This window comes from Onychostruthus taczanowskii, unplaced genomic scaffold, assembly GCF_017590055.1.
Source record: "Onychostruthus taczanowskii isolate IOZ18803 unplaced genomic scaffold, ASM1759005v1 scaffold31, whole genome shotgun sequence".
Taxonomy (NCBI): Eukaryota; Metazoa; Chordata; class Aves; order Passeriformes; family Passeridae; genus Onychostruthus; species Onychostruthus taczanowskii.
Window position 1 is genome coordinate 6,193,327 of NW_024500461.1, and position 26,139 is coordinate 6,219,465.

The 26,139-nt window shown below is 38.3% G+C and overlaps 1 protein-coding gene across 3 annotated transcripts; it reads right to left on the reverse strand.

Moving 5' to 3' along the window:
* Positions 1 to 583: 583 nt before the first annotated feature.
* Positions 584 to 25,546, reverse strand: CEP83 (centrosomal protein 83). 3 transcript variants are annotated; one of them, XM_041409868.1, is made up of 16 exons: positions 25,506 to 25,546; positions 19,672 to 19,924; positions 19,170 to 19,320; positions 17,851 to 17,943; positions 17,445 to 17,576; positions 14,799 to 15,050; positions 13,427 to 13,558; positions 11,590 to 11,704; positions 9,992 to 10,136; positions 9,711 to 9,860; positions 8,991 to 9,066; positions 7,721 to 7,878; positions 5,701 to 5,830; positions 4,629 to 4,732; positions 3,798 to 3,978; positions 584 to 3,114 (listed from the first exon to the last, which is right to left on the reverse strand). In XM_041409868.1, the coding sequence occupies exons 2-16, from the start codon at positions 19,818 to 19,820 to the stop codon at positions 2,932 to 2,934; spliced, it is 2,151 nt and encodes a 716-aa protein (XP_041265802.1). In that variant the 5' UTR covers positions 19,821 to 19,924; positions 25,506 to 25,546; the 3' UTR covers positions 584 to 2,931. The 3 variants fall into 3 exon arrangements, with proteins under 3 accessions (XP_041265802.1, XP_041265803.1, XP_041265801.1); XM_041409869.1 differs by having other exon boundaries at positions 19,672 to 19,830; positions 25,506 to 25,528; XM_041409867.1 differs by lacking the exon at positions 25,506 to 25,546 and adding an exon at positions 20,363 to 20,462.
* Between the last annotated feature and the right edge of the window lie 593 nt (positions 25,547 to 26,139).

Genomic DNA, 26,139 nt, shown 5'->3' on the forward strand with positions numbered 1-26,139 from the left:
TCTGCTCTCCCACTGCCTCGCCTCCCCTCCCCTGAGGCAGGATGGAGAGGAGAACTGGAGGCAGAAAAGGTAAAGATCATGAGATCTTTACTCATGAAGAAGAGTAAGAACAATTTACTGGAAACAGCAATGAGATACAAAAATGATCAGTAACAGCAACAGTACTAATGAGGGTAGAAGGGAGGCAGATTTACACGTCGTTGCTCACTACATGGAGCCTGGCATGCTACATGACCCAGAAGAATCCCGACCCTGGAAAATGAGGTGGTGTAGAATAATCCCCAGCTCCCAGCCACAGCCCCCGCCCAGGTACTGCAAAAATTAACCCTGTCCTGGCTAGAACCAAGACAAATCCTTATACTTACACACTATGGGAAGTGAAAAATGCAGCCTCTGGAGAGCTGAGTCGATGCTGGTGTCATTCTTTCGCTATTCCTACAGTCTCACAGCAATACTCAATAACCTATTACAAGGCATTGCACAGTGTATTCTCACTGTCCCATGTTTTTGTTGCGGTGTATTGAAAACAAGAACACCGAGCACAAACCAAATACAAACAAACAAAACCTAGAAAAAAATTCCTCCAGTTCCAGGAAAGTCATCATTATTGGATTATCAGGTAAAAACATTTAGATAAATAACTGATCCTTCACAAATTTCTTTTACTGGACTGACAATGAACTGAAAAAAAAAAATATATATATTCAACCTAGAATAAACATTTTTGTTGTAGTTTACAAATTACAGTAGGAATACAGACATATTTACATAATGCAATTTTTATACTAATCTCTGCTATATTATATTAAAAAATCTAATTATTGCCTATTCCCATTATAGAAATACAAGAGGCACATTGTCAAGGGCAACAAATAGAAGTTTTCAGAGCTTTTAAAATTTCATTTTATCCTTTTAATCTGCATCAAAATACCAACCTAGATGTGGATTATGGCATTGGTAGTAATCAAAACTGCAACACAGAGTAGCATACATTAACTTTCACATTGACGTAGTAAGAGGATATTATCAAGTAAGTGTTAAAGGATTTATAAAAAACTGTTTTGAATTTTTATATTAAATGTCAGTTTTATTTTAAACAACCCAAACCTTGAAAAACAATTTTCAAAGTTTCTTGTGCTGAGATTATTTAATGTTTTGACTTTATGGAAAAAAACTGAAAAACAAACCTTATAGAGAAGGAGTCTTGGCAATGGTTCACAGAATCACAGAATGGTTTGTGTTGGAAGGGACCAAAGATCACCTGGTTCTAATCCCCCTGCCATGGGCAGGCACACCTTCCACTAGTACAGGTTACTCAAAGCCCCATCCAACGTGGCTTTGACCACTTCTAGGAATGGGGTATCCACAACTTCTCTGGACAACCTGTTCCAGTGCCTCACCGCCTCCACAGTAAAGGATTTCTTCCTAATATCTAAACCTGCCCTTTTTCAGTTTAAAACTGTTGCTCCTTGTCCTGACACTCTCTGGACATAGAAAAAGTCCCTCTCAGTTTTATAGCCCCCTTTAGATACTGGAAGAATCATGTCTCCCTGAAGCCTCCCTTGTCCTGCTTTTGCTGCCGCCCAGGATGTGGTTGGGCTTCTGGGCTGTGAATGCACACTGCTGGCTCATGACCAGCCCTTCATTAATGAGAACTCCACTGTCCTTCTCTGCAGGGCTGGTCTCAGTGACTTCTTTCCCCAGTCTGTACTCACATTTGGGATTTTCCCTACCCAGATGTAGCACCTTGCACTTGGACTTACTGAACTACATAATGTCCCCATGGGCCCACTTCTGGATGACATCCCTTCTGTCTGTTGTGTCAGCTGCAGAGCTCAGCTTCCTGTCATCAACCCTGCTGAGGCTGCACTCACTTTCACTGTCTGTCAGCAGTGAAGGTACTGAAGAGCATCAGTCCCAAGAGTGAGCTCTGAGGGACCCCACTCATCACCACCCTCTACCTGGACATAGAGCCTTGGACTACAACTCTGGCTGTGTCCATCCAGCCAATTCCTTATCCACTGAATGATGATTCATCCATCAAACCCATGTCTCTTCAATCTGGAGATCAGCATGTCATGTGGGACTGTATCAAAGGCTTACAGAAGTCTAAATGATGACATTTGTTGGTGTTCCCCTGTGAAGCATTGCTGTCACTCCATCACAGAAGGCCATATTACTCAGGCACAATTTGCCCATAGTGAAGCCATGGTGGCTACCTTGGCTGCCCTCCTTGTCTTTTACTTGCCTCAGCACATCTTCTAGAAGGATCTGCTCCATAATCATCCCAGACACAGAGGTGAGGCACACCAGTCTGTAGTTTCATGGTTCATCCTTTCTTCCCTTTTTAAAAATGGAGCAATGTTTCCCTTTTTCCAGTCACGGAGGGCATCACCTGATTGCCATGACTTCCAAACACAGCAACAACATCAGCCAGTTCCCTCAGAACCCTGAGATGCACATCATCAGGTCCCACAGACTTGTGGCTATTCAGCTTCATCAAATCATCCCAAACCTGCTCTTGGCTTATAGTGGAAGGGACTTCACTTCCCCTATACATGCCCAGAGAAGCGGCACTTCAGAGAAGTGGGAAGTCGAGTGGACCAGAAAAACTGTCTGCAATTGAATCCCAATATTGAGCCTGTAACTGCTGCTATGCCAAATATCATCACACTGGTAACACAAATTCAGGGTGCAGCCCCCTCATGAATCACAACCCTCCATATCCTTTTTATGACTCCCAGTGAGAAAAGTCCTTAGACCTGCTGGTCCATCAACCCAGCAGTAAAACATGCAGAGCCACAAAGGGGTAACTACGCAGAATATATCTTATGCTATTCAGGCACACACAGCCACGCTTTTGGCAAAATATGAAAAGCATGTACAAAGGATAAGTTATTGAAAGCTAACAGCATCAAGAGTATGCAGATTTTATTTGGAGTCCTCACTTTGTGCTTCACCTTCTCCAGTGATCTTATTTCTTGCCAAGTCCCCGCATCCCACCATTACCCGCTCTCTAGATGGGCCAAGATCTTCCAGCTGTTTTCTTTGTCTGGTTTCTAATTCTTCCAATCGCTTGCCAAGCTGGGCAAGCTCTCTTTGATGCTGCTCCTCCTTGAAATTTAAAGGAAAAAAATGTGGCTCTATTACATTTTGCACACTTACAAGGGACCAAAATGAGTGATACATTCACTTTCTTTAAGGAAAATAAAAATTGTGAAGTCCAAAGCATCCTTATTTGTTAAATTCTACTCATGAATGTTTCATGAGTATTTTTCTGATATTCTTGATGAACAGTATCAGGAAGAAATACATTTGCAGATGTTCCTCCTCTCAGATGAAGGAGCACACAAAACTGAGGTCTCAGTAATCATGAATCTGTAAAGTCAACCTGGTCAACCTCAGCCTGAGAGATTTTCACCCTCAGTAGCTCAGCCTAAGATGCTTTTAACCACACAAGAAATCAAGAGCAGCAATACTGCTGTGTAATAATGAAACCATGTGAGAACAGCAGTAGCATTTCTTGCTCAGAAGGAGCTATTTAAAGCCTCTAAGGGGAAGGACAAAGTATGGAGAACTGGCTTAAAACTACCCAGTTGTTACATTCTGTAACATATCCTTTGTCTTTCAAGTACTCCTTCCTATCGCGAGGAAGGGAGCATCTCCAGATAACTCAAAATTTCTTACTTCTGTTCAAAGATGAAATACGCCTTCCTTAAGACTAAGGTCAGTAAAAAAGAACTATTTCAGTATCCTCTTCTGCTGTGTTATTTCCACAGCTTGTAATATCTCCCCACCTGAAGAAAGGAGAAGGACGCCGCAGGCCCAGGAGGAAAGGCAGACGATGGCGTTACACCGACTGCACTGAGTGACGGTAGGTCAGGATTCAGAATTATACTGCGGAATTCATTGTGCCGACGTTGCAGGTCCTTTAGCCTCTTCTGGAGGCGAGCATATTCTTCAGAGGAAACATTCTGTCTAGGAAATAACAGATTTCTTATTGCTCAAGATGTTTTTTATCCCAACACAGCAGCACAGCTCTGCACGAGTGCTCTGCTGTTTAACACCTCCAGTTTCTACCTATCCTTACACAGAAGAACTGTGTATGCTCTTCTGCCTACATGTCTGTCTAAATACCCCTCCACATATTTAGCTATCTGCTCTATTACAGATTAGAGTTTACATAAAATAAATTAAGCTGTTAATACCATTCAAAGTAATGAGTCAGAGAAGCCACATTAATTATTAAAATCAAGCCCTCCATAGGGGCTCAATGAAAAGAGAAAAATGAGAACTTCATCTTTCAAAGAGGATGCCATGTCTGTTTCTCTTGCAATTCTGAAGTCTTGTCCACTTCCTTCTTTTAAAGGGATTCCTGCAACTGTGCCTATACGGTATTTTTTCCTCTTTTTCTTTTTGAAGAGACATCCCTGCAGCTGTCTCATAAGTTCTCAGCTGCCCATCCTAAATAGAATCTGTTCAAAGAATTCTAGTGCTGTAAAGGCCATTAGACTGGACTCCGGTTACCAATCTAGGTAACACGTATCTTCAAAAATACTCCATATTTGTGAGTCATACCTTGAGCATATATATAATTTTTCAAGCTAAGAAAAAGCAAAGTTTATTACCTATTTAACACTTGATTTTCTTTTTCTAGTTCTTCCATCTTGGCTTCCAAAAGTTCTATTTTCTCATGCATCCTCCTTTGTTTATTGTCATTGAGAGTCTTTCTCTGTCAAACAGATGTTTCAAACAGCTAAGTAATACCTTAATAGATTAGATCCTGTAAAAATTAAATCTAAATTGTATGTGGTTTCAAGCTGTGACACGTAATAGGATTGTCCTTCTTTAAGAAGAGATGTTGTATTGTTTGAAGGTGCTTAGATTGCCATGCTGGGAAGAAGAAGAGATGGAAAATGATCCATAGTTGGGAATGAAAGAGGCACAGCTGCTAGTCATTTGTTGGTTAGTGACCAGTTGTACTAACAAACATTAATGGTATCTGAAAATCACAAAAGTCATCCTTTAAATGACCATGTAGAAATGAGTATAAACATAACAAAAAAAGTATGCTTCTTTTTTGTTGTTGTTGTTTTTTGATGGGTTTTTTTTGTTGGTTTTTTTTTGTGTGTTTGGTTTTGGTTTTTTTTTTTGGTTTTTTTTTGTTTTGGTTTGTTTGTTTTTTTGGTTTTTTTTTTTTTTTTTTCTTTGTTTTTTTCTCATATTGATCTTAACTTTCCACGACCTCAAAAGATACTGGTAGGTTTCATAACCTATGTTCAATGCATAACACCACTAATTAATCTTGAGGTTTTACAAACAACCTGCCTTCCTTCCAAACTATTTCATAAAAAGTAAGATTAGGAGAAGAAATAAAATTTGAATCTTCCATCAAGGAAAAGTAGAACATCATTTGTCTAGTATCTAGTATCATTCTCACCTCTTAACAATCAATGCACATGTACATGCAAAGAAAGCCTCACAAAATCTTTGATGGCATTATAACGAAGTTGTTGGCTGTAATGTTCTTTTGCGTGTCAATCAACCTATTTCTATGCTAATCTTGAAGAACCCAATATATTTAGTTATTATATACGGTAGACTGCAAATAAACTCTTAACATGGAAACAATTCTAGCTGGCCAACATAAAGTTGAACTTTACACAGACTGGATCACTCAAAAAGGAAGAGACAGCATGCCTTTTTCTGAGCAACAGCAGCTCGGCATAGCTTGTTCTTCATTTGCTTGTATTTCTCTTCATACTCCGTGATGCGCTGAGTAAGCACATGCTTCTCCTGCAGCCATTCCATACGCTGGTATTCTGAAGTCCTTTGGAAAAATCAGGTTAAAAAATCAAGAGTCATACAAAGCAGCATGTTCAGCTAATACCTTAAGACTCTTGAAACAGATGCATCTTTTCACAACACCTACTTTTATATACTTAAAGGATCTGACGTAAATTTGATTATGTTAACAATCTAATTGTGACTACGACATTTGAACCTGTGCATTATCCTAGGATTTCTTCAACCCTCATTTTGAAAACTGATTCCAAGAAGCAAATTGTTGGTGCCTTGTTGGATTGGCATGCTGCCAAACCACCCAGAGAAAATTCCTCAATTCAGGTCAAACCACTGCAGTGGAACACAAGAGCAGATTCCTATTCCAAACATCAGTTGTCAGAAGAGTTGACAACCCCCTTCTCTGTTTAGGAGAGCAGGGTGCTGCCCTATGGGGTCTACTAAACCTTTGTAACAGACTTGCTCAGGACGTGCTACCAACCAGAACAAACACCAGCTCAACAAGAAGTTCCCACTGATATGGTTTCTAGACAACATCCAAGCTGAACACACACCACCAAAGGCATATGTTATCTGTTTAGACTTTTGCATGGTTACAACACACTAAAATTAGGCTGTGTTCTCTAGCAGTGTATAGGAAAGGAGCTGTTTCTCCATGCTGCCTTGTTTGTTTGGGTTACCTGCACTGTGAATCAAACTAGACAAGAACTAATGGCATATTTAATTACATTGCTGTAAAAAATTAAAATTAAATTGTGAGATTCTGTGTAGCAGATTTTAAGAAGACCTAGTATTAGTGCATCCACCACTACTCAGGAAAACCTAGTCCTGACTGTTTTGTGATCCATAAATATGTAAATGACAATGACAGTCATTCAAGTAACAGCAACGATCTCACTCAACATGTGGGCACACCTCCCTAAAGCAAACATGCAAAGTAGTTAATGTGCTTGCTAGTGACATACTCTGCAGTCCAAATGCAATAACATCTTCAAATATAAAGTTGAAACGCACTACTCTAACTAATGACAACATAGCAATTGCAGCACCAATTAGTAGGAAAAGAGATGTTAAAACAAAAAAAAAAAGTTACATTATACCCTTTGGAAATTTTGTATTTAATCTGGGACACTGACTTTTTAAAGCAACCACCACACAATAATTGAGTATTAGTTAGACAAATATTTGGTTACTAAACTAGGAAATTCTGAAAAACTATTTCAGACTGACAAATTCATCTTTAAATTCCAGGAAAGTGTTCGTTTGTATATGGAATCTGAATAAAATTTGGCTTCCTTCATCGTTTATTGCCGTCCTTCATCATTTATTGTCATACTTTGATGGTATGCAGTCAAGCTTGTGCAAAAAAAGCAAAGTGATGATTTTTAATTTTGATGAGAGGAACTAGAAGACATTCTATAAGCTTTTACTTACCTTCTATCTGCTAAAAGTAGCTAGTGGGAAAGGGAAGGAAGTATTCACACATATACTGACTGGGACCGTGGAACCTTATCATGCATAATACAATGCTTGAATGCTCTTTTCACACGTACAGCTTAAACACTCTTAAAAGAACTGTCTGAAACTCTAGATCTATCTATCTATATCTACAGAAGTTTGACACCCACTTCAGTTAAATAGAATTTCATTTTATGCAAGCAGTGTATCTCATTAATCAATAACTAATTTTGACAGATACGAATGGAAAGAAACTCCTGGTTTTAAAGGTGACATGACAGAAGTTTTTATATACACTATGCCCACAGAATGTACAGCCATTTTTTACAACTGTCCAATATTTCCTGTTCATTTTAACCTCGTTTTCTGACTTTATTCAGAATCTACAATCCACAGTTAAGTAATCCATATGAGAAAAACACAAGCAGCATGAAAAGCAAAGCCAAAAGAAAAAAGTTACTTCTCTGTTTCCAGTTGAGCTTTCTCTGCCTGAGCCCTTGCATGTTGACATTCTTGTTTCAATCTCTCTATTATTTCCTTCAACTTTTGATTGGATTCCAGCAAATCTTTTTCTGATTGAGAAAGTGAGGCAAGCTGGAGTTGTATATCATTTATTTGCTACCAAAACAAAAAAGATTTTTTCTATTTCAGAATGTATGCAAATAACCAGCAACTGATTTTGAGATTCTGAGACAATGCAAAATGGAGACACCAACTAGCTTTAGCTTTTCTTTAGCCTTTTTTACTTGTTTCTTTTCTCTTTACTCAACAGTTTCTCCAGAAGCTTTACAGTAAATAACTATGAGACAAAGGATTTCTACTGTAGTTAAAATGAGAAAGATAGGCAGGACACTTCTGCCACTGAAGTGTCTCCCAGAATTTCAGAAATCCAACGCTTCAGCCCCAGGCCTGAACAGAATCCAGGACCATGAAATACTTAGTAGCAGAGCTGTGGGGCTTTCCAGGCTCTTCTGTCTCATATCACAGGGAGTGTTACAGCCAACAGTGACTGTACTGATCAGTTCACAAAACAAGGAAGCACTGAAAAGTCCAGCCTCTGCAGCCAGCATATACAAATGATCATTTCCCTTTCCTTTTCCTCCCCCCACATGGACACTTAGATCCCTCAGTTTCTGATTTCTGGAGGAAAAAATAATTGTCTTGAACTTCAAGTGCACCCAGCTTTCAGAGTACTTTGATGCACAGCTATTGTTATTACCTACTAAATAACATCACAGGCAAGCAGGAGTTAAAAAAAATAGGTTTGATTTTCAACACTGCCATCAATTGACTCTGCAATAGAAATATACCTCTTTACACTAGTTTGTTCATTTATGAAACATCTGTTAAACACTTGAAGAACCTCAGATGAGAGACACAGTGTAAATGCAAAGCATTACCTAGAAACAATTTATAAGTCTCCATGGCAACTGAATCTCCAGTTAAATAGTGCACAACCATATTCAATATACCAGTCTATAAACATTCAGCTTTGAAATCCCTGTTACCCACAAAACACATGAAGCAAAAAACTGTAATCCATTTATAGAGGCCCAGGAAAGCACAACTGATTTCTGAACACTTCTCCTTTAAATATCTGAATTACATATTTCATCCCTCAGGGGAAAAAAAAAAGCCTTAAAAATTCAATCTAATCTTCAAACACAGGACATGGTTACTACAAAAGAATGTATTTCTCTATAAAACATTACAATGCAATAAAACCTTACCTGTTTCAGATTAGCATTTTCACATTTCTTTTCTTCCAGCTCTTTTGTCTGTATAGCTTGCTGTTGAATTTTTAATCTAAAATTGTGTAAGACATCCTTATTTTTATCTAATCAAAACACAGATGCTATAAATTAGGACAAATCAGCCTGAGAAATAAATAGCATTATTTGAAAGGCTGATCAATATTTAACTAAAAAAGTGTTGAAAATATATTTCTATTCATTCTCACAATTCACATAGGAATAAGACTTTTGGAGTATGATTCATTTTATCATGCTGACCTTCAACTGTAAGCTAAGTAAACTCCCAACCATAATAGCCAACTCAGAGATATCATATTAGGGTCTCAGATTGCCAATTGCTGCTATGGTGCCATTGTGGAATGAGAAATGGTCTACTCTAGCACTGGACTATGCCAGCAGCCAGCACACTAAACTAGTTTTAACAAAGGTGTATTGCCAAATTATTACTTCAAAATGGTCATAGAAAATAACACTTAAAGGTTTGGATGAAAAGAGTTATCGTTTCAAATAGTTAATTTTTAATTCTGTGCTCTTTTTCACATAGTGCAAAAGATAATTTTGTTTAATCTACATTAATGAACACTACATAATGAAGATTTCTGTATCTATGAATAGTAAGCTTTTATACTGTCTACTGCAAAGACATTAAGAGGGGAAAATGAGAAATTTGTGCTAAGATTAGAAAAGTGACACTACCGCAAACGCTGAAGTTCCTTTTTGCTAGATTCTTCTGCCATCTGCACAGCCCGTAGTTTCTCTTCATACTGATCCTTTTCAGATTGCCTCCAAGAATCTTGCTCCAGTTTCATCTTTTCTAGATCAGCTAATCTGTTTTCGAGTTCTAATCTGAAACATTATTCAACATACACACAAGAATCACTACAAAATGTCAGAAGTGTTTAGTTAAGAGTGATATTTTTAAAAGTATCACAAAACAGTCCTCTTCTAGAAACTGAGGAGGAAATCAGCAGACATACTTTTCATTCTGTAAGACTGCAATATTGTCAAAAACTTCCTCTTTGGCAGCTTGCACTTTACGAATTAGCTCCCGATCCTTTTCTACTAAAAGCACTTTATGACGTTCAACAGCTGCAGTAAGAATTTCCTTGTCAGACAGCAATCCTGCATTATACATTAAAAAAAGTTAAACATGTCATTATTGATAAGAACCTGCTAGGACCCTATATTCAAATAACTTTATAAATTCACAAAAGGGAAGTAAAAGTGACAGGATGAATGGGGAAAGGAGAAAAAAAAAACAAAACACAAGAAAACAAGAAGAGACATTTCTTAATATAAGTTGTATTTCCAAAACTTTTGAAAAGTAACCATTACACTGGAATAATGGTCTATGAGAGTTTCTTACTTTAATAAACAAAATAACTAAACAATTAATATTATTACAGATTTAAACTCCAGAGCAGTTTCTACAAAGCATTTGTGTCTGGATTTTAAAATTTTAAAAAGTGTTCCACAACAGCCATGCAAAGGTCAAGCAAGAAAATTTTCATTTTCTGGAAAAGTCTACAGTAAACAGAAAGTGGTTGTCAGTGAAACCAGTAACTGGGCTACAACAAATCTCAATTTTAATCCACCTATATTACCAAATGAGGCATTTCTAAAACCATGACTTTGTATGCAGGAACAAATTAAACAAAACTAAAATCTTGTAACTGACCCCTGTATTCACTGGCAAATAAGCCAACATGCTCTAACAGTGACTCTTGGTTATTTAGCTAATTCAAGCAATGTAAATGGAATTCCACATTAAGTCCAGCTTAACTTAAATCTTGTCTGTATTCAGTTTCATATTTCATAGGGTCCAACATTTCTAGCTTGCAATACGCTGTAAGTATATTGTCAATACAGAAAACGCCACTTTTTCATTGCTCTTAGCCAACTTAATATTAAAGCAAAAGAACAGAAACAATTATTTCAGGAAGATAAAGGTACTATCTTGGGGCTATGGCCAATCAGTGAGGACAGTTCTCTTTAAAACTGTGCAATTGTATAGTTGTGTGATTTAAACACAACTAGTAGAATAAAGTTTTGGCCTTTTCACTCTAGAAAGCTATTTCAAGTTGCCTACATACTCAGGTGCATCAGGTATCTTAGAGCAATGCCTGTTTCCTTCAAAGAATGACCTAGGTACTGTATTTTGTTTCATGTGGCAGCCTTATGGAATTGGTATCAATTCCACAGACACAGAATCAAAAAAAACCCCAACCACTGAAACTCTGTGGCACAATACAGTTTCAAGCAGAGTATGAAAGACTCGAGAATTTAGCAATAATAGAAAAAAACAACCATATGAAGTACATAACTTGAAACAGATTATGCACAAGTTGTGTCACAAATGCACTAATTTACATAAATGAAAAACTGCTTTCAATTGTTCTTTGCCTAGTAGAGCAAGTGAAACAACACAATTATTTAAAATACCAAATGAATTGTCAGATCTATGACCTAGACCAGAAGTAGAAGACTGCTGGGAAGCGTTCAGAGAAAACAACAGTTGTATTATTCTAACTGAAGTTAACAGATGAAATAATTACAAAATAATGTCATACTTTACCATCCATTTCACTTTGAATCTTGTTTCTCTCTCTTTCTACTTCACTCTTTGTTCTTGCTGCCTCCAGTTTGACATTTGTTACTTCCAACTTATGTGAATGTTTAAGTTCTTTTACCTATGAATTAGTAAAAACCAACACCAAATTAACTATAATAAATTTATATATACTTACTTCACTTCTGATTAAAGATACCTCAGAGTCAAGCTAAAATAAAATTAAATTTCATCTCCATAAGTAAATCAAAACAGTGATATCCAAAGTCAGAATATCAACTACTTCCCACAGAAATTTCAATTTGGAAACTACTTATAGTCCCCCTGGCCTCCTGGAGTGCTACATTACTTACTCAAAATCCAGGTCTTCATAGTTTTAAAGTGCATTTTAAATCAAATACTGCTCTACAGACACATCAAATGGCCCCATAAAAGTAAGAGCTTTAAGAACATCAAATCAAAGAAAATTACTGCTTGCACGGAAACTTTCTATAGTTTAGGCATTTGAACGCAGTAATTACACGGTCAATGTGAATTAAATATCTGGAGGAAAGCACTTATAATGAAAATCCATTCACAATGACAAATGTAATTACAACCTGCTAGCATATACAAGTGGCAAAAGGTTAAGAATGACACAGTAGCTTATTAAGTAACTACATGGAAGATTTAGTTGCTTATATATCAAGTTGATAACTTTTCAGGGCAACTTGAAAAGATTTAAGGTGGCTTTTTTAAGGCAGAAAATTCAGAAGACAAACATGCACCTGTGCTCAGGAATAGGTTTGAGTGGGAGCAGAAGCAGGTGGAGGTTAGTAGAGTAAAGCTTCTATTTTCCTGCCTTTGAGAAACACGACTAACATTTTATTTTGTCCTGCTTCTGGAGAGGAGCAGAGAAGACCAGCTGATACAAAAAATAAAGACTGTAACAATCTTCTATATATTCTGAGAAACCGCAGAAAAACGTTTACCAGAAATTTTCCCCTCCCATTTAGCATTCCTGGGGGCCAAGTACGGTATGTTACATAAGCAGGCTTTAAATAGTGGTATAGCTAGACCTTATTCCTGTGGTAAATTAGAACTTTTTAATGACCAAAATTAAATAATTAGTATTTATAAATATGCACTTTAAAAAGATTAAAAAAAAAAAAAACAAAACAAAAAAAAGAAAAGTGTACAAACATAGAACAAAACCTCTAAGATCTGGTGCCAACCCAACCAAGTTACTCAAGTATGTTTCAAGACAATGGTAAAAAATACTTAAAAGATTGTGGTGCAATTCTGTACCGAAATGTTTCTGTACAAGCTATGCTGGCATTAGCCCAAGAAAAAGGCTGTGCTAGTGTGACTACACTGCTTCTAATATAACCTAAATCTCCACAAGTAACTCCAATGCAGCTTGCTTCCTGTAGCTAACACAGCCCATTCACAGGATAGTTTTTAAGATCTCCAGAAGCCATAGCTCCATTAGAAAAAAAAAAAAAATAAAAAGGAAAAGAAAAAAAGAAAAAAAGAAGGAAAGATCAGTTTAAAGCTCTAAAGCTGACTGTTTTCATGAACATTAAAAACATGAATATAAGGATACCACTTCAAAAGTCTTATTCTGTTCAGAAAAAAGATGGAATAATAAAAACATAACCTCACTCTTTAGAGATACTTTCAGGTATGACAGTTCTCCTGTAAAGTCACATATTCTTTGTCTTTCAACTGGAACTGAGGGGAAAATTCCATACCTATTTTAAGTCACAGCAGAAGACCTTGTTACTTTATTCTTAGTCTAAAATATAAGCAGAAAAACGTAACAGGATGTGAAAAACATTTAAGATACCACAAAAGCACTTACTTGAGCAGTTAAGGAATTGACTTCTCGTTCAGACTTGTGAAGTTTGCTAGTTAAGAGAATGTTTTGCTCATGACTCATCTGCAGTTCTTTCTCAATGCGATCAGCCTGTAGTTCAGCAGACTTCTTTTCTGCCTTGAATGAAGGAAGTATTTTTAAGATTTTTGGAGCTGGGTTGCCTCTTGTTACTTATTTGAAATGTTTGACTGATCTGAGCTTTCTGATATTACTGACTCATTAATAATAATAACATAATAATATATAATATAATATATAAATATTAATCTTTGCTCAACCATATATTCCAATACAAAAAGGATCTTGAATTTTACTGAAAAGTCACAACTTTTTTCCCTAACACCTCCTGTATCACTCTCATTTTCAATCCTTCTTGATAAGGAGTGGTGGTAATCTGACTTGGTTAGGAGGCAGCAGGTGTGCTTACCAGTAAATTACTGGGCTATAAACAGTGTAACTACAAATGGTGTTATATGCTGGCCTATGCAGTCACACTGACAGAAGAATTAACATCCTGGAGAGAAAACGAAATGCAATTACTGCATTATAGACTCTGATCTTTACTGAATATCAAAAAGGTAATCTAATACATGATTTCACCTTCCTTTTTCTAAACACTTCTGTTTTCAGCAGGACTCTCTTTAAAGCTGTCTAAGAAGATGACAGCACTTTTTAAGATGAGATCAGAGCATCTCATAACTGAAGTATACTGCACTGATAATAGTAAAAAAGAAAATGAACCATCTATCTGCATGCTGCAACTGTGTGAAGAATCCAGGTGAAGAAGCTCACTACCTAAAGAGGTAGCAAGGACTGACAGAAGGTCTGAGGACAACAAACGAGGAAGACAGTGGAATCTTGGGAAAAGTGCAACAGCCCAGAAATACCAAGGAGAGCAACAGCTGAGTACTACACAACTGCAGTCATGCGGTGAAGAAGAGGCATAGGTGAGCAAAAACGATGACAGATGAGGAAAGGATTAAAGAGAGGAGCAGCATGTGACATTTTTGAAAATAAAGAATTTACTGCAGCAGATTATTAACATATTGGTTTCTAAGTCCAGCTAAGTGGCAAGTGGCAAGACATGACCTTCTTATTGACTACAAATATGGATATGACTCGCTTGTTTAGAAAGGAGATCATTCAGCATAGTCTCTCAGCTGAGAGAATTTCCAAAGTTGAACTGGCAGTGCATGACTCCCAGTCAACTACAATTTGATTTTAAATCTGAAATGTAGAAATTCAAATTGTGGAGTCAGTGGCAAAATTATCAGTGATTTCAGTGACAGTTCTGTCAGGCCAAGTGCTATTCTTACTGCACTCTACAGGGAGGCAAAATAATAAAAGAAAATCTTACCTCTAGAGACCGCATCATGGTCTGCATCTCAGCTAACTGTCGTGCTTGTACTCTTTGAACATTTTCTGCTTGCACAACACTGTTGTGTCTTTCTGCTCTTAGTTCTTCTGCTTCTGCTTCTAAGGCTTTTAATTTCTGACACAGTTGTGCCTTTTCTCTAGAAAGTGTCTCCACGCGTTTACTGTCCCTTGTGGGATCAATGCTAAGCAGCTGATTATGGAGTTCTTCCTTATCTTTATCCAGTCTTGCAATCTGATAGTTGTTAATCAGAAAAATAAGAAGTTCTTACATTGGTTAGGTGTCAGACAGCAACAATTACAGTAATTAACAATTCAGAAAAGAGCAGCAGTGGACATTTAAACAATCATTTGCTTGGAATAGGAAATTTAAAGCAAGACCACCTGAATGCCTGTGATTAGTGTGATCTTTACACTACAGAGAACACTACAGAGTGCAACACTGATTGATGTCCTCATTAGCAAGCTGGATGATGGCATGGAGTCACTTTCAGCAAGCTTGAGTGTGACACTGAACTGGGGGAAATGGTCAATCTGTTGGAAGGCAGAACTGCTATCCAGAAGAATCTGGACAAGCTGAAGGAATGGACACAGCTGGATCCTCTTCAACAAGAGGAACAAGACATGCATCTGAGATGGAGAATCCAATACAACAGTACAGGCTCACAGCAGTTGTCAACGAAGCATCTCCATGGAAAAGGATCTGGGGGGTCCTAGTGGGCAACAAGCTAAACATCAGTCAGCAGAGCACCCAATCCAATCCTGGCAGATTGGCAGAAGGATAACTAGCAGATCCAGGGAAGTGATCCTTTGTCCCCCTTCCAGTACTGGTAAAACTGTATCTGGAATTTGTGTCAAGTCCAGACAGCCACTAAGGTGTTCAGAGGGTTGAGGAATATGACATATAAGGACAAGCTGAGAGAACAAAGCCTCAGCTCAGAGAAGAGAAGAAGATGCACAGTGATGGGAAGAGAGGCAACAGGCACAATTTGAAACACGTGAAGTTCCAATTACCTATTATGAAAAAAGTTTACCATGACGATGGTTAAATACTGAAAGAGTATTTCTGCCCAGAAAAATTATGGAATCTTGATCCTTGCAGATGTTCAAGACTTGGCTGGACATGGACCTGAGCAACCTGATCTCATTACACTTCAATATTTTAAACAAGATTTTGGAGTATAAAGAGTGTCTTTCAACTTATCTTATGATTCCACTATTTTATAATTACCACAGAACTCAAATCTGCTAATAACTTCAGACAGCCAATATGACTGGGCCCCAACAGACTATAAATCAAAAAACAAACAAACCAAAACCCAATAACAATAACAACAAAAAAAAACCCCCAACTCTCTCTTACAAAGTAGTACAAAAGGTACAAGCCAATCTGGAGAGTATAATTAACAAACATATAAATTCATAGATTGTTACATTTCAAAATTAAGTTACATGGACTGAATATAATAGTGGGCCCAAAAGAGAGAGAAAAAAAGGTATGTAAGTATTCTCTCCATATTTATTAGTCCAAACTCTGATCTGCAGCAGTCCTGTTAAAAGTTTCACCAGCATCCTCTATGAACAAACGTGATTTCAGCAGCAAAAGCCCTCCAAATGAGGAGATTCAATTGCATTATATGCCCAAGCCAGCATTTAAGAATTAGGATGTTTTTATAGCCTTCTTGTGCAAAATGACATGGAATGTTAAAAAACCTTTGAGAGAAATCAGATCACACTGTGCCCTGGGCTCAAGGTAGTTGCATTCTGTGTAAGTGTGCTAATTAGCTGCAGGACTAGCAAAAACTCACAAAGCCCATGAGAGAGGCAGGCTGTAAAGCAGCATGTGGGTTTAGCTCCAGGAAGGACAACTGTTCTGTTTTTAATGCACTGCATTTGCAAACTTAGATTGATTTTGCAAGCGATGATTGCTTTGATTTGTGTCTGATGTTTGGAGTAATACATTCAAATCTGGCATCTTAGAATATATGCTTCCAGACAAATACTTAAATGGATATGCAAATGACATCTGCAACTCATTTACAATGATGTATCTATTTAAAACATAAATAAGCTGGCAATTTATTTAGCTACCTACACTTTCAAAAGTCCAAAGAAACATACAAATGGTTTGTTCAGGAGCTAATAAAAATGAAATAAAGTTACCAAAGTTTTCAGTATCCTTTTATCACTATCTAGATCCAAACTAACATCATGTAAGTACCTTGCAAAGCGTACCCTTACCTGCTCCTAACAATATATCTTCCTTGAAAAGTTGCTACACAAGTAATTTAAATCCTAAACTTACATTGGTTACTCAGATAATTTATTAATTTCAAGTTAGCATCATGTTACAAATCAAAATGTGATTAAAAACAGCATTAAGCAGATGTCATTTACCAGAAAGCAAGTTATTCTTACTTTTAACAGCACAAATAATATTGCAATCCACCGCTGAACAAATCTACAGAGGCAGCCTTAGGCTAAGTCACAGAAGTGCTTTGAGAATTAAGAGAATAGAAACAAACATGAAATAGAGTCAATCTGACATCCCTTCAAGTACCAACAGTTCCACAGTGTTCAAGCAGCTTTGTCAGAGATACTTGCTAAGCTACTATAATATTCTACGTACCTCAGCCTCATATTTTATTTTCTTCTCTTCTAAAATATGTGCATGTTCTTCCTTTTGATGCTCAAATTCTGATTTCAGAAAGGTATGGTCATAACGAAGTTTGTTATATAGTGTTCTGTATTTTTCTACTTCCTAAGTTAGAAAAAAAAATTGAAAAGTTTTCAAATTTATTTTATTTAAATGTACATGCAATGCTCCTATTGCTTCACAAGATATATTTGATTAACCAAATGCTGCCTCCTCTCTCTTCTATGATTTCAACCTTCCCTGCCTGGGACAACAGTACCAGAGAAATAATGCCATACTTTGCTCTCCTTTCAGTTTTAAATTCCTAAGGTTTTAGGAACAACTATAAGGTAGTGATCACTAATCTAAGTGAAATAAAATTTCAATACTTATGACTTACATTTTCTAGCTTCTGATAGCGCTCTCTCATAGGAGACTCCAATTCTTCATATATTTTTGCTTTTAACCGTTCTAATTTTTGAGGAGTTAGCACCTTAAAACAGAAAAGTATCACAAAAAATTAGTCATATTCAGTTATTTATGCTGTGATAGGTCAATAGCCAGGAATAAAGTATTTCAAATATGATTTTAGGAATTTTACTTAATTTTCTATGTTTTTCTAAAGAAATTTCGATAGTAGTTACAGAAGCAAAAAAAGTATTAGTGAACTAAAAATATTCTGGGAAGATAACACAAGCATTTGGAATGTCAGCATTTATCAGCAGAAGTAACACAAATTTCAGGCTGAATTGCCAAGAGATTTATCTCCTTTGTGGGGGACGGGGGAAGGAAAAGCAGACTCACATAAAAGATAAAGAATTAATGTCTCACCTAAACAGGAAGTGAACCAACCCAATAAGATCAAAATGAGCAACACCAAACATTTATTTACAAAGCACATTAGATGTGTGTTGTCCAGTGGGTACATGGATACTGGTTTGAATGAATAAAACCATCAGGAAAGATTCCTTGCCTTAAGCAAAGAATACCATTCTGTATGGTATTTTGTTAAAATTTCTTGGTATGGTTCACAAAGCAAACTATCTACCAAGAAACAGTTTAAAACAAAAAATTTCATCCACAACTGTGACATAGTCTTATTTATTCTACTTTTCTTTCACTTATCTGTACCCTGAAGTCCCTGGAAACTAGTCCTAGATATGGTACTGAGGCACATCTCCTCCATTCAGAGTCTGGGATCCTTTGGTTAGAGATTATATTTGTTTCCTAAGAACATGTCCTGCTTTACTTTAAGAAAACAAGCAGTTAAATAGAGTGTCATCCAAGTTATCTTAAATGTTGAGGAGCTTTTTTGTTTCATTTCAGCTTGGGATATTTTAAGAAAAAGAAAGAAGAAAGCTTTTATCACAAAGAAAATCAAATATCTATCTTTCTAGTCACTTATCCTAACAGGTTTAGGCACCTAAGTTACCCTCCAAGATAGATGATTCTCCTCTTAATATCAGAGCAAGCACAGATAGAGACTGAGAGTCTTACACAGCATCTAACAACAGCATTTGGATGACTCAGTTAAACAAGGAAGCAGTAATTTCAACCCACAGTCACTCTAGAGAAGAGCCATTACTTGGATGGGGTGAATTTCAAGACATCTGAAATATATCCAAGCTGGGTATATGCATGCTGCATTAACAGAAAAATATGCATGGTCCTACTACAGGATAAAAATACATACCAATTCCTTCCAGTGAATTATCTCACCTGCTGCTTTACTTGTTCCAGCTCTTGTGTTTTAGACAGCAACTGCTCTTGAAAGTCAGCAAGAAGCTGCTGAAATTTGTCATGTACAGTCTGTTTTTCAACTAACAACCTTTTCAGTTCATTTTGTGATTTGGTATAATCCTCTTGTAATCTGAAAGATAAAATACATATTTACTTTATAGTCACCTTTTAAAGCTCAAAAGACTCACACACAGAAGCAAACATACAGACACTAAATAAGAACTAAGCTATTAATATCCTCTTTCTGTAATATAATGAAAAGCTACTCCACATTTATAAGCATAAAAAGAGCTGCAGAAACATCACCTGCAGTGTCTTAAGGAACTTTGAATTGTTTATTTTCTAATATGAACAACATTCATATCTCTACTTACACACAGGAATAGCTAACACACATCTCACACACACAACTAAATCCCTTCCAACATTTAGCTTCAACTTTTAACAACTCAAAGACAGAAACTTGTTTAAATTGGTGTACCTTAGATGTTCTGCCCTTAGAGTTTGGTAATTTGCTTTGTGGTGTTCACTTCGCATTTTTTCATCCATCAAAAGTTTTAGTATTTCTTGTGAATTAGCTGCTTCACCCCCTTCACCCACGAGAGGAAGGAGGTTGCCCAAACCATCCATTGTAGGAGGACTGTTCAGGTGAGTATGGAGAAGACAAGATTAATGTATAACTAATCTACAAGACCATCCACTCGTTACGCTGACATCTCAGAAGACCAAGACACCTGAACAAATACAAGGACATGTAATTAGCGTTCCAGAACATTCACTGTTCAAAGGTTTCACACACTGCTTTTGCTTTAAGTACAGAAGAATCCTGGTTCTGCTGTAACACAGATTAGAAACCTTTACTGAAAGTGCAACTCTTCTCTGCTCGTGCAGCCTGCCCTGAGAAGTAATAGCACTTCCAGGGGTATAGAATACACTTAAAGATGAAGGTCACTTGAGTCAGAACAAAATAAGAACAAGTACTACTATCTGAAAGATTACATGACGTGTTATTTTTACTTATGCTATGCACTGAGACTCCAACCATGATGCCCTAATTATGCCTTTTTAATCAGAGTTCAAGCAGAGGTCACAGACAGCAGACACACAGCTTTTCTTACTACTTATTAAAAAGTCTGTCACACTGTCCCTACATGTTGTAATAATCAACACACCTCTATTTCAGCTGGAAGAAAAGCAGATAATTCTCTATTGAATTCCTAACAAGCCCTTTCTGGAGAAGAGTTAAGGTATCAGGAACAGCCTGGAAGACACCTGCCCACAGTTCAGTCCTGAAATATGTCACTTCCTTATTTTCAAAGCTTATCTTGTGGTTTCTTGTGACCTTTCCTGAAAGACATTTTCAAAATGTGATAATATCAGATTGGTGTGAGGAAAGCTACAAATCAAGAGTTCCTGAGAAATAAGGAAGTGTTCTAATATACCTCATTAGTGCTTTTTGATATTTGAAGCAATAGGTATTAATCTGATCATTACTGACTCTTCTACTGGATCTGGGGGAGGGAGGACTGTAACTGAATTTTAGGGAAGTTACAAAGCTTTGAAAACAACTACTCTGCCATTTTAGCTTCTTGCATAGCTGGACTGATGCCTAAGAAGTCCATGTCTGCAGTGTGCAAAGTACACCTTTATACAAAGTAAAACTCAAACAGAAACAATGATAAATCCCTAGGATCACTACAAATACCTCACCTTCTTTACATGCACAGTTGCATGCATATTTTCTACCACTGCACTCTTTCATAGATGTACCTTAAAAATTTACAATTTGATTTTATAAACCCCTGAACTATAAGCAAGATGAAAATCTATCTTCCATACTGGGGAAAAAACACCCATTCCACCAAGACATGATAATGTCAAGAAAAGGTAAATGCAAGACTTTCTTTCCCATTTTTCCTTCCTCCATTCCTAAAACGAGAAAACGTCAGAGAAAAATCTACACTTACAACATCACTCTAAGCAAAGCAACAACAGCAAGTTTGTATTCTGCTTTACCCAAATTTGCTGAGAGAATGAAGAGGAAGAAATCAGAAAAAAGAACACTCTCCTCTAGGACTGCCCCAAATGCACAACCAATTTCAAACATTAATGACACAGGTTTTGAAGACCCTTCTAATCAATACAGTCTCTTTTTCATCCCTGAATTTTGTTGGCTGTTGAGAAACAAAGGACAACAGCAATTTTCAAACTCAATATAAAGACATTTTCAATTGTGAAACCAACAGCTGGATGAGGAGAACAGGTCAGTGATGCTAAAGACAATAAATCACGTGGGAGGAGAGAAAGCTCTGAGAAAATTCAAGCAGCATGTCCCTAAGAATCTCTAACCATATCAACAGGGTTAACACAATCACTATTAAAACAAACAAAACCCCCACACAAACAATAAAAACAAACCAAAACAACAAAAAAACCAACAACCAGGCAATAGCACTTTGCTCTCATATGCTATAGATACTAAATGTAACTATCAAGCCAAAGCTCAGAATAAGGAACACAGCATTTAAAGCAGGATCTGGATCCTGTCGCTTACTTGAGTAAGAAGTATTTCAAAGTGGCATAATGGAGATAAAGACACCAAGAAAGCACTACGCTTTCTGAGACAACGGCAGCCAAAAGATAAGCTGGAGCACAGCCTTTTGTACTCTCTATTCCAAGCTGCTGCAGGTGAGAAGTATATTCTCTCCTCGCAGCTTTCGTTACTATCAAAAAGTGCACAAATTACAAAGCAAGACACACACCTGGCCATGTATTCATATGCGTGAAGATTTCATGAAAAAGATAAAAGGAGAAAAGAGAGGGAGATAATTGCAGCTGACAAAACAATGCTCCAGACTGCAAAAACCTGTTGTATTTAAGGAAACAAAACTCTTTTGGCTTTGCAGGGACATCTAGCGGCAAATGTCATGCTTTGCATTCCTGGTGACGACTGTGAAACAGACAGCAGAGATTTCATTACTTCACCAGAGCTCTTTCCTCGAAAACACAAAGAGCAATTTGTAATATTTAACCTATTCACATGCAAAAGAGTTTTTTTCTTGTTTTGGGGTTCTTTTCCCCACATCACAAAATAATTTCTGGCAGAAAACTGCCAATAGTCAACAACATTTAGGGATACAAATACTTTAGGTATATTTTCAACCAGAATGTCTTCTGTGCTAATGGCTAACAGTAGTTGCTCACAGTCAGTGAACAGGCCTTAAATAATCTTCAAAATTACACAAAGACTACACCCCTAATTTTTGAGAAATACTTCAAAAGAACACTAGGTTCTTCTCTTGGAGATGCGTTCAAGAAGTGGAGAAACATAAAACATACTTTAAAGAAACCAAACCCACCACCATATCTAAACTTAATTCTACACTTACTTATTTGTCAAATTTTATCAAGCTGCCAAACTGCAAACTTGTATCAGTCATCCCAAATTCATACTATGAAACCTTAACATCATTTGCCACAGGTATAAATACAAAGGCATTGGTGCAGAGTCCTGAAACCTAGGAAATGCACACTCTATAGGTAAAATTGTAATACTGGAGAATAGCTAAGTGAAGTAAATAAATTACATTTCCAAGAATCACCTTTGTTTTGCCTTTCTTCTCCAATTATTTCTCCTCCTACAGAGAGAAACACTGGCTGAATGACCTTATAGACATCTCTCCTCTTTATAGCTGCACATCATGAAGCGCTTTTTCCTTTGCAAGATTGTTCAGCTATATTACTTTAACTATTTCTTTGCTACGAGCTCTTAAGAGTGAGAATACTTGCATTTAGAGAAAAATATGATATATCAATATGATTTTTTTTCTTTAGATGAATTTTTATGGCATTTTGTTACAACAGCAAGGCTTCCTTCTTGTTCGCCTGGCATAACCAAATGACACGAGTGCACCACATCTTGGTCACTCCCATGAGTGCCATACATAACTCTTTTCCATGCCACACTTAAAACACACAAATTTATTGTGTTTGAACACAGTTTTAAAAAGCTAGATGATACAATGAATATAATTTTGCAATTAATTAAAAACCTGACAGTATTTAGCCTTGTGCCAAGTTTTGCTCAAGCAGTTCTCTGCCTGCTTCTGTCACAACTCCAGACCTCTTTATTTGCTCTTTCTTTTTTTCTAAGCCAATTAGCCAAGATTTTCTGAAACAATTAACTATTTGCCTGAAAGAGCAAAAATTTCAAGGAAAGCACAGCCTCATTGAAGCAACTCTTCAAACCCCACCCCTTCTCAAGTCTACAGTAAGACCAGATAATGATCTAAAGCAGAAGTGTAATCCAACACAAGAGCGCACTGTCACCAGGAACGGGAGGGTTCCACCCCTCCTTTCCTTGTCCCTATTCCTGTGTTTGTCATTCATCAGACCCCTTCATGAACTGCTTTAACTCAAGAAGCCAACACACTCGAACAAGCAGAAGACACTCAATAGTTCTTCTGTGAGGTCAGTGAGTCACACGAGCTCATGGAAAAATCCAGCGAGCGACATCATCAGTGAAAGCGGGCAACTGGTACGGACTAGGGGAAAGGAACAAAGAGCCAAGGAAACAGACAGGAGGAGGAGCGAGCCTTTCTCTTTCAGGAGCAGAGAGCTGGCACAGCTCAGATGTTCACAAAATCGCAGCCTTGAACTAGATACCCAGATTTTACACAGTCACAATTCAGTGAAACAAACCCTATCTTAAACAATTATGCAACACACTTAGATCAGAATTCCCACGAACATCAAGTGTGCAACAAAAAAACCCCAACCCCCTTCTTTATAATTTGAGAAATGTGACAGCACACCACATTTCACTTTAACAGTCCATACTCTACTGATGTGCCATCAGAGACCTTCCAACAGTCAAAGCAATCACCTTAAAAAAAAACTAGGGAGGCAAAACCAAAGAGAACAGGAAATCCTTTGTTCTAGAGAGTTCCACAACCTAGACACTGCTCAGATGTTACTGCACAGAATCCACCGAAAAGAAACACTTAACACTTTTGTGCACCTGAGTGCAGAAATACTGGAGAATGTCTGTATGCCAGCTGCATTACAGAAGACACCTCTGTAAGAAGTCTCAGGCAAGCTACTACCACTCCCTCCACAACAGTGTTGAAGGTAAAAGTTTCAACAACAATTAACATCCATTATTGCAGTGTTCATCCCTACACACGGCACATGGTACCACCCTCTCAGTTTCTGTCTTACACTACAGATCTGGTCACTTATCAGGTGAAAAACAACAAACAAGGTTCTCTCTTAACTCAGGGTTAAAATTTGTGCTTTAGCCAAGTCAAACTGACAGTATTTACTGATCAAATTGAATTCTGAGTGGGAGCTACACCTGGTAAATTGAGCTGTATTCAGGAGCAGCCAGTCTCCACACACCATGTATGTTTTCCAGTTTTTTCATGGCAAGAAACCGTCAAACACACATTAACTTTCACTTACTAAAATCTCATTTAAAGTTCTACTCGGGCATAAAAGTGGATGCTTTTTGCAAATACAGCTCTAGTCCACAGCCAAAACTCTTCTGAAAAACGATTTCCTTTTCATATTGACTCCAAAATTGTGCTGTTCATGGAGGGCATAGGTTTCACATTGGCATACATATCCCACACCTCCTGTAGGCAGAAGCGTGAAAAGCATGATCTTATAGTGCATGGACGAAGACTGAGTGAGAGGCCAAGCAAGCTGCTTAAGTCACTGTAACCTTTTTGCTGTTTTGTGTTTTTTTTTTTTTTTCTTTTTTTTTTTACTTATAGACATAGGAGCTCGGTCAGAGGAATAACACTAACACGGTTAACACACATCCAGAAGCACAGAAAAATAACATTTTTCCTCACAGTGAACGTGGCTGAGGATGGCTGGTGGACAGCGAAGCAGACAAGCGTAAACACTTGAGAGCCTGCAGCGAGCGGGCTCCTCCTGCCCCTGAAGCGTGCCAGGGGATGGCGAACGCGGCAGGCCCCGGAGGCCGCAGCAGGCTGTTCCGGAGCTGGAGCAGCGGGCACAGAGCGGCGCTGGGCTCTCCGGCCCCGCCTGCGCCCTCAGCATCGGGCCGGGCCGGAGGAACGAGCGGGTCCGGGCCGAGGCCAAGGGGCCTCCCCGCCCGCCGAGAGCTGCGACCCCACGCACGCAGGAGGGCCGCGGTCAGCCCAGCCCCCTGGAGAGCCCGGCTCCCCCCTTACAGCCCGGTCCTCCGCACACCCCGGCTGCCCCTCGCACAGCGGGACCCCCGCCCACAGCCCCGCCAGGCGCGGCTGCCGCCGGCCCGAGCGATTTAAAAATGGCGCCTCTCACCTCCCGCCGGCCGCGCCGCCCGCCGGGACCCGCGGCGCGCGGGGCACGCTGGGAGTGTTGCCGGGGAGACGGGCGGGCTCCGTCATGGCGGGGCTGCCCTCAGGGCGCCGTGGGTGCGCAGGGGCGGCACCGGACAGAGACCGGCTGCTGGGGGCGGCTGAAATACTGTATTCTTCTCGTAAACATCCTCATTTTCCCTCTAAAATCTCTTTGAATGAAGCAAGAGATTGAACGTCCTGATCGGTATTGGCATTCCTCTAGTGGAATGATTAAAATTGTTTTCAAGTGGTGTATTAGAAGGTGGGTGTTGGTGATGACACACGCACATCCACAAAGAAAAAGTGACAAAAAACCACCAAACCCCAAGGCAAATGTCACGGGAGATTCCAGCTGCAGTCCCTCCCGGAGGTGGCTGCGGGCTAATGAAGTGTTTAAATCCGTGACTGGCGCGGCGCAGTGGCGGCGGCTCCGCTCTCCCGGGTCAGCCCGGCCGGCCGGGCCGGGCCGAGCCGCCTTACCTGTGAAATCAGCGTACACCCACAGGGAAATAAACGACACCACCAGACTCTGCAAGGAATTAAAAATTAATTTTTATTCAAAACAAATTCTGATTTAAAAGATGAACATTAAAAGC

Coding starts and splice junctions, on each gene's coding strand:
- CEP83 (XM_041409868.1), bottom strand. CDS start 19,820: ATGGATGGTTTGGGCAACCTCCTTCCTCTCGTGGGTGAAGGGGGTGAA. Junction 4,733..5,700: donor CTGCTGTTGCTCAGAAAAAG/GCATGCTGTCTC, acceptor TCTGTTTGACAG/AGAAAGACTCTCAATGACAA. Junction 3,115..3,797: donor CGTCCTTCTCCTTTCTTCAG/GTGGGGAGATAT, acceptor TTAAATTTCAAG/GAGGAGCAGCATCAAAGAGA.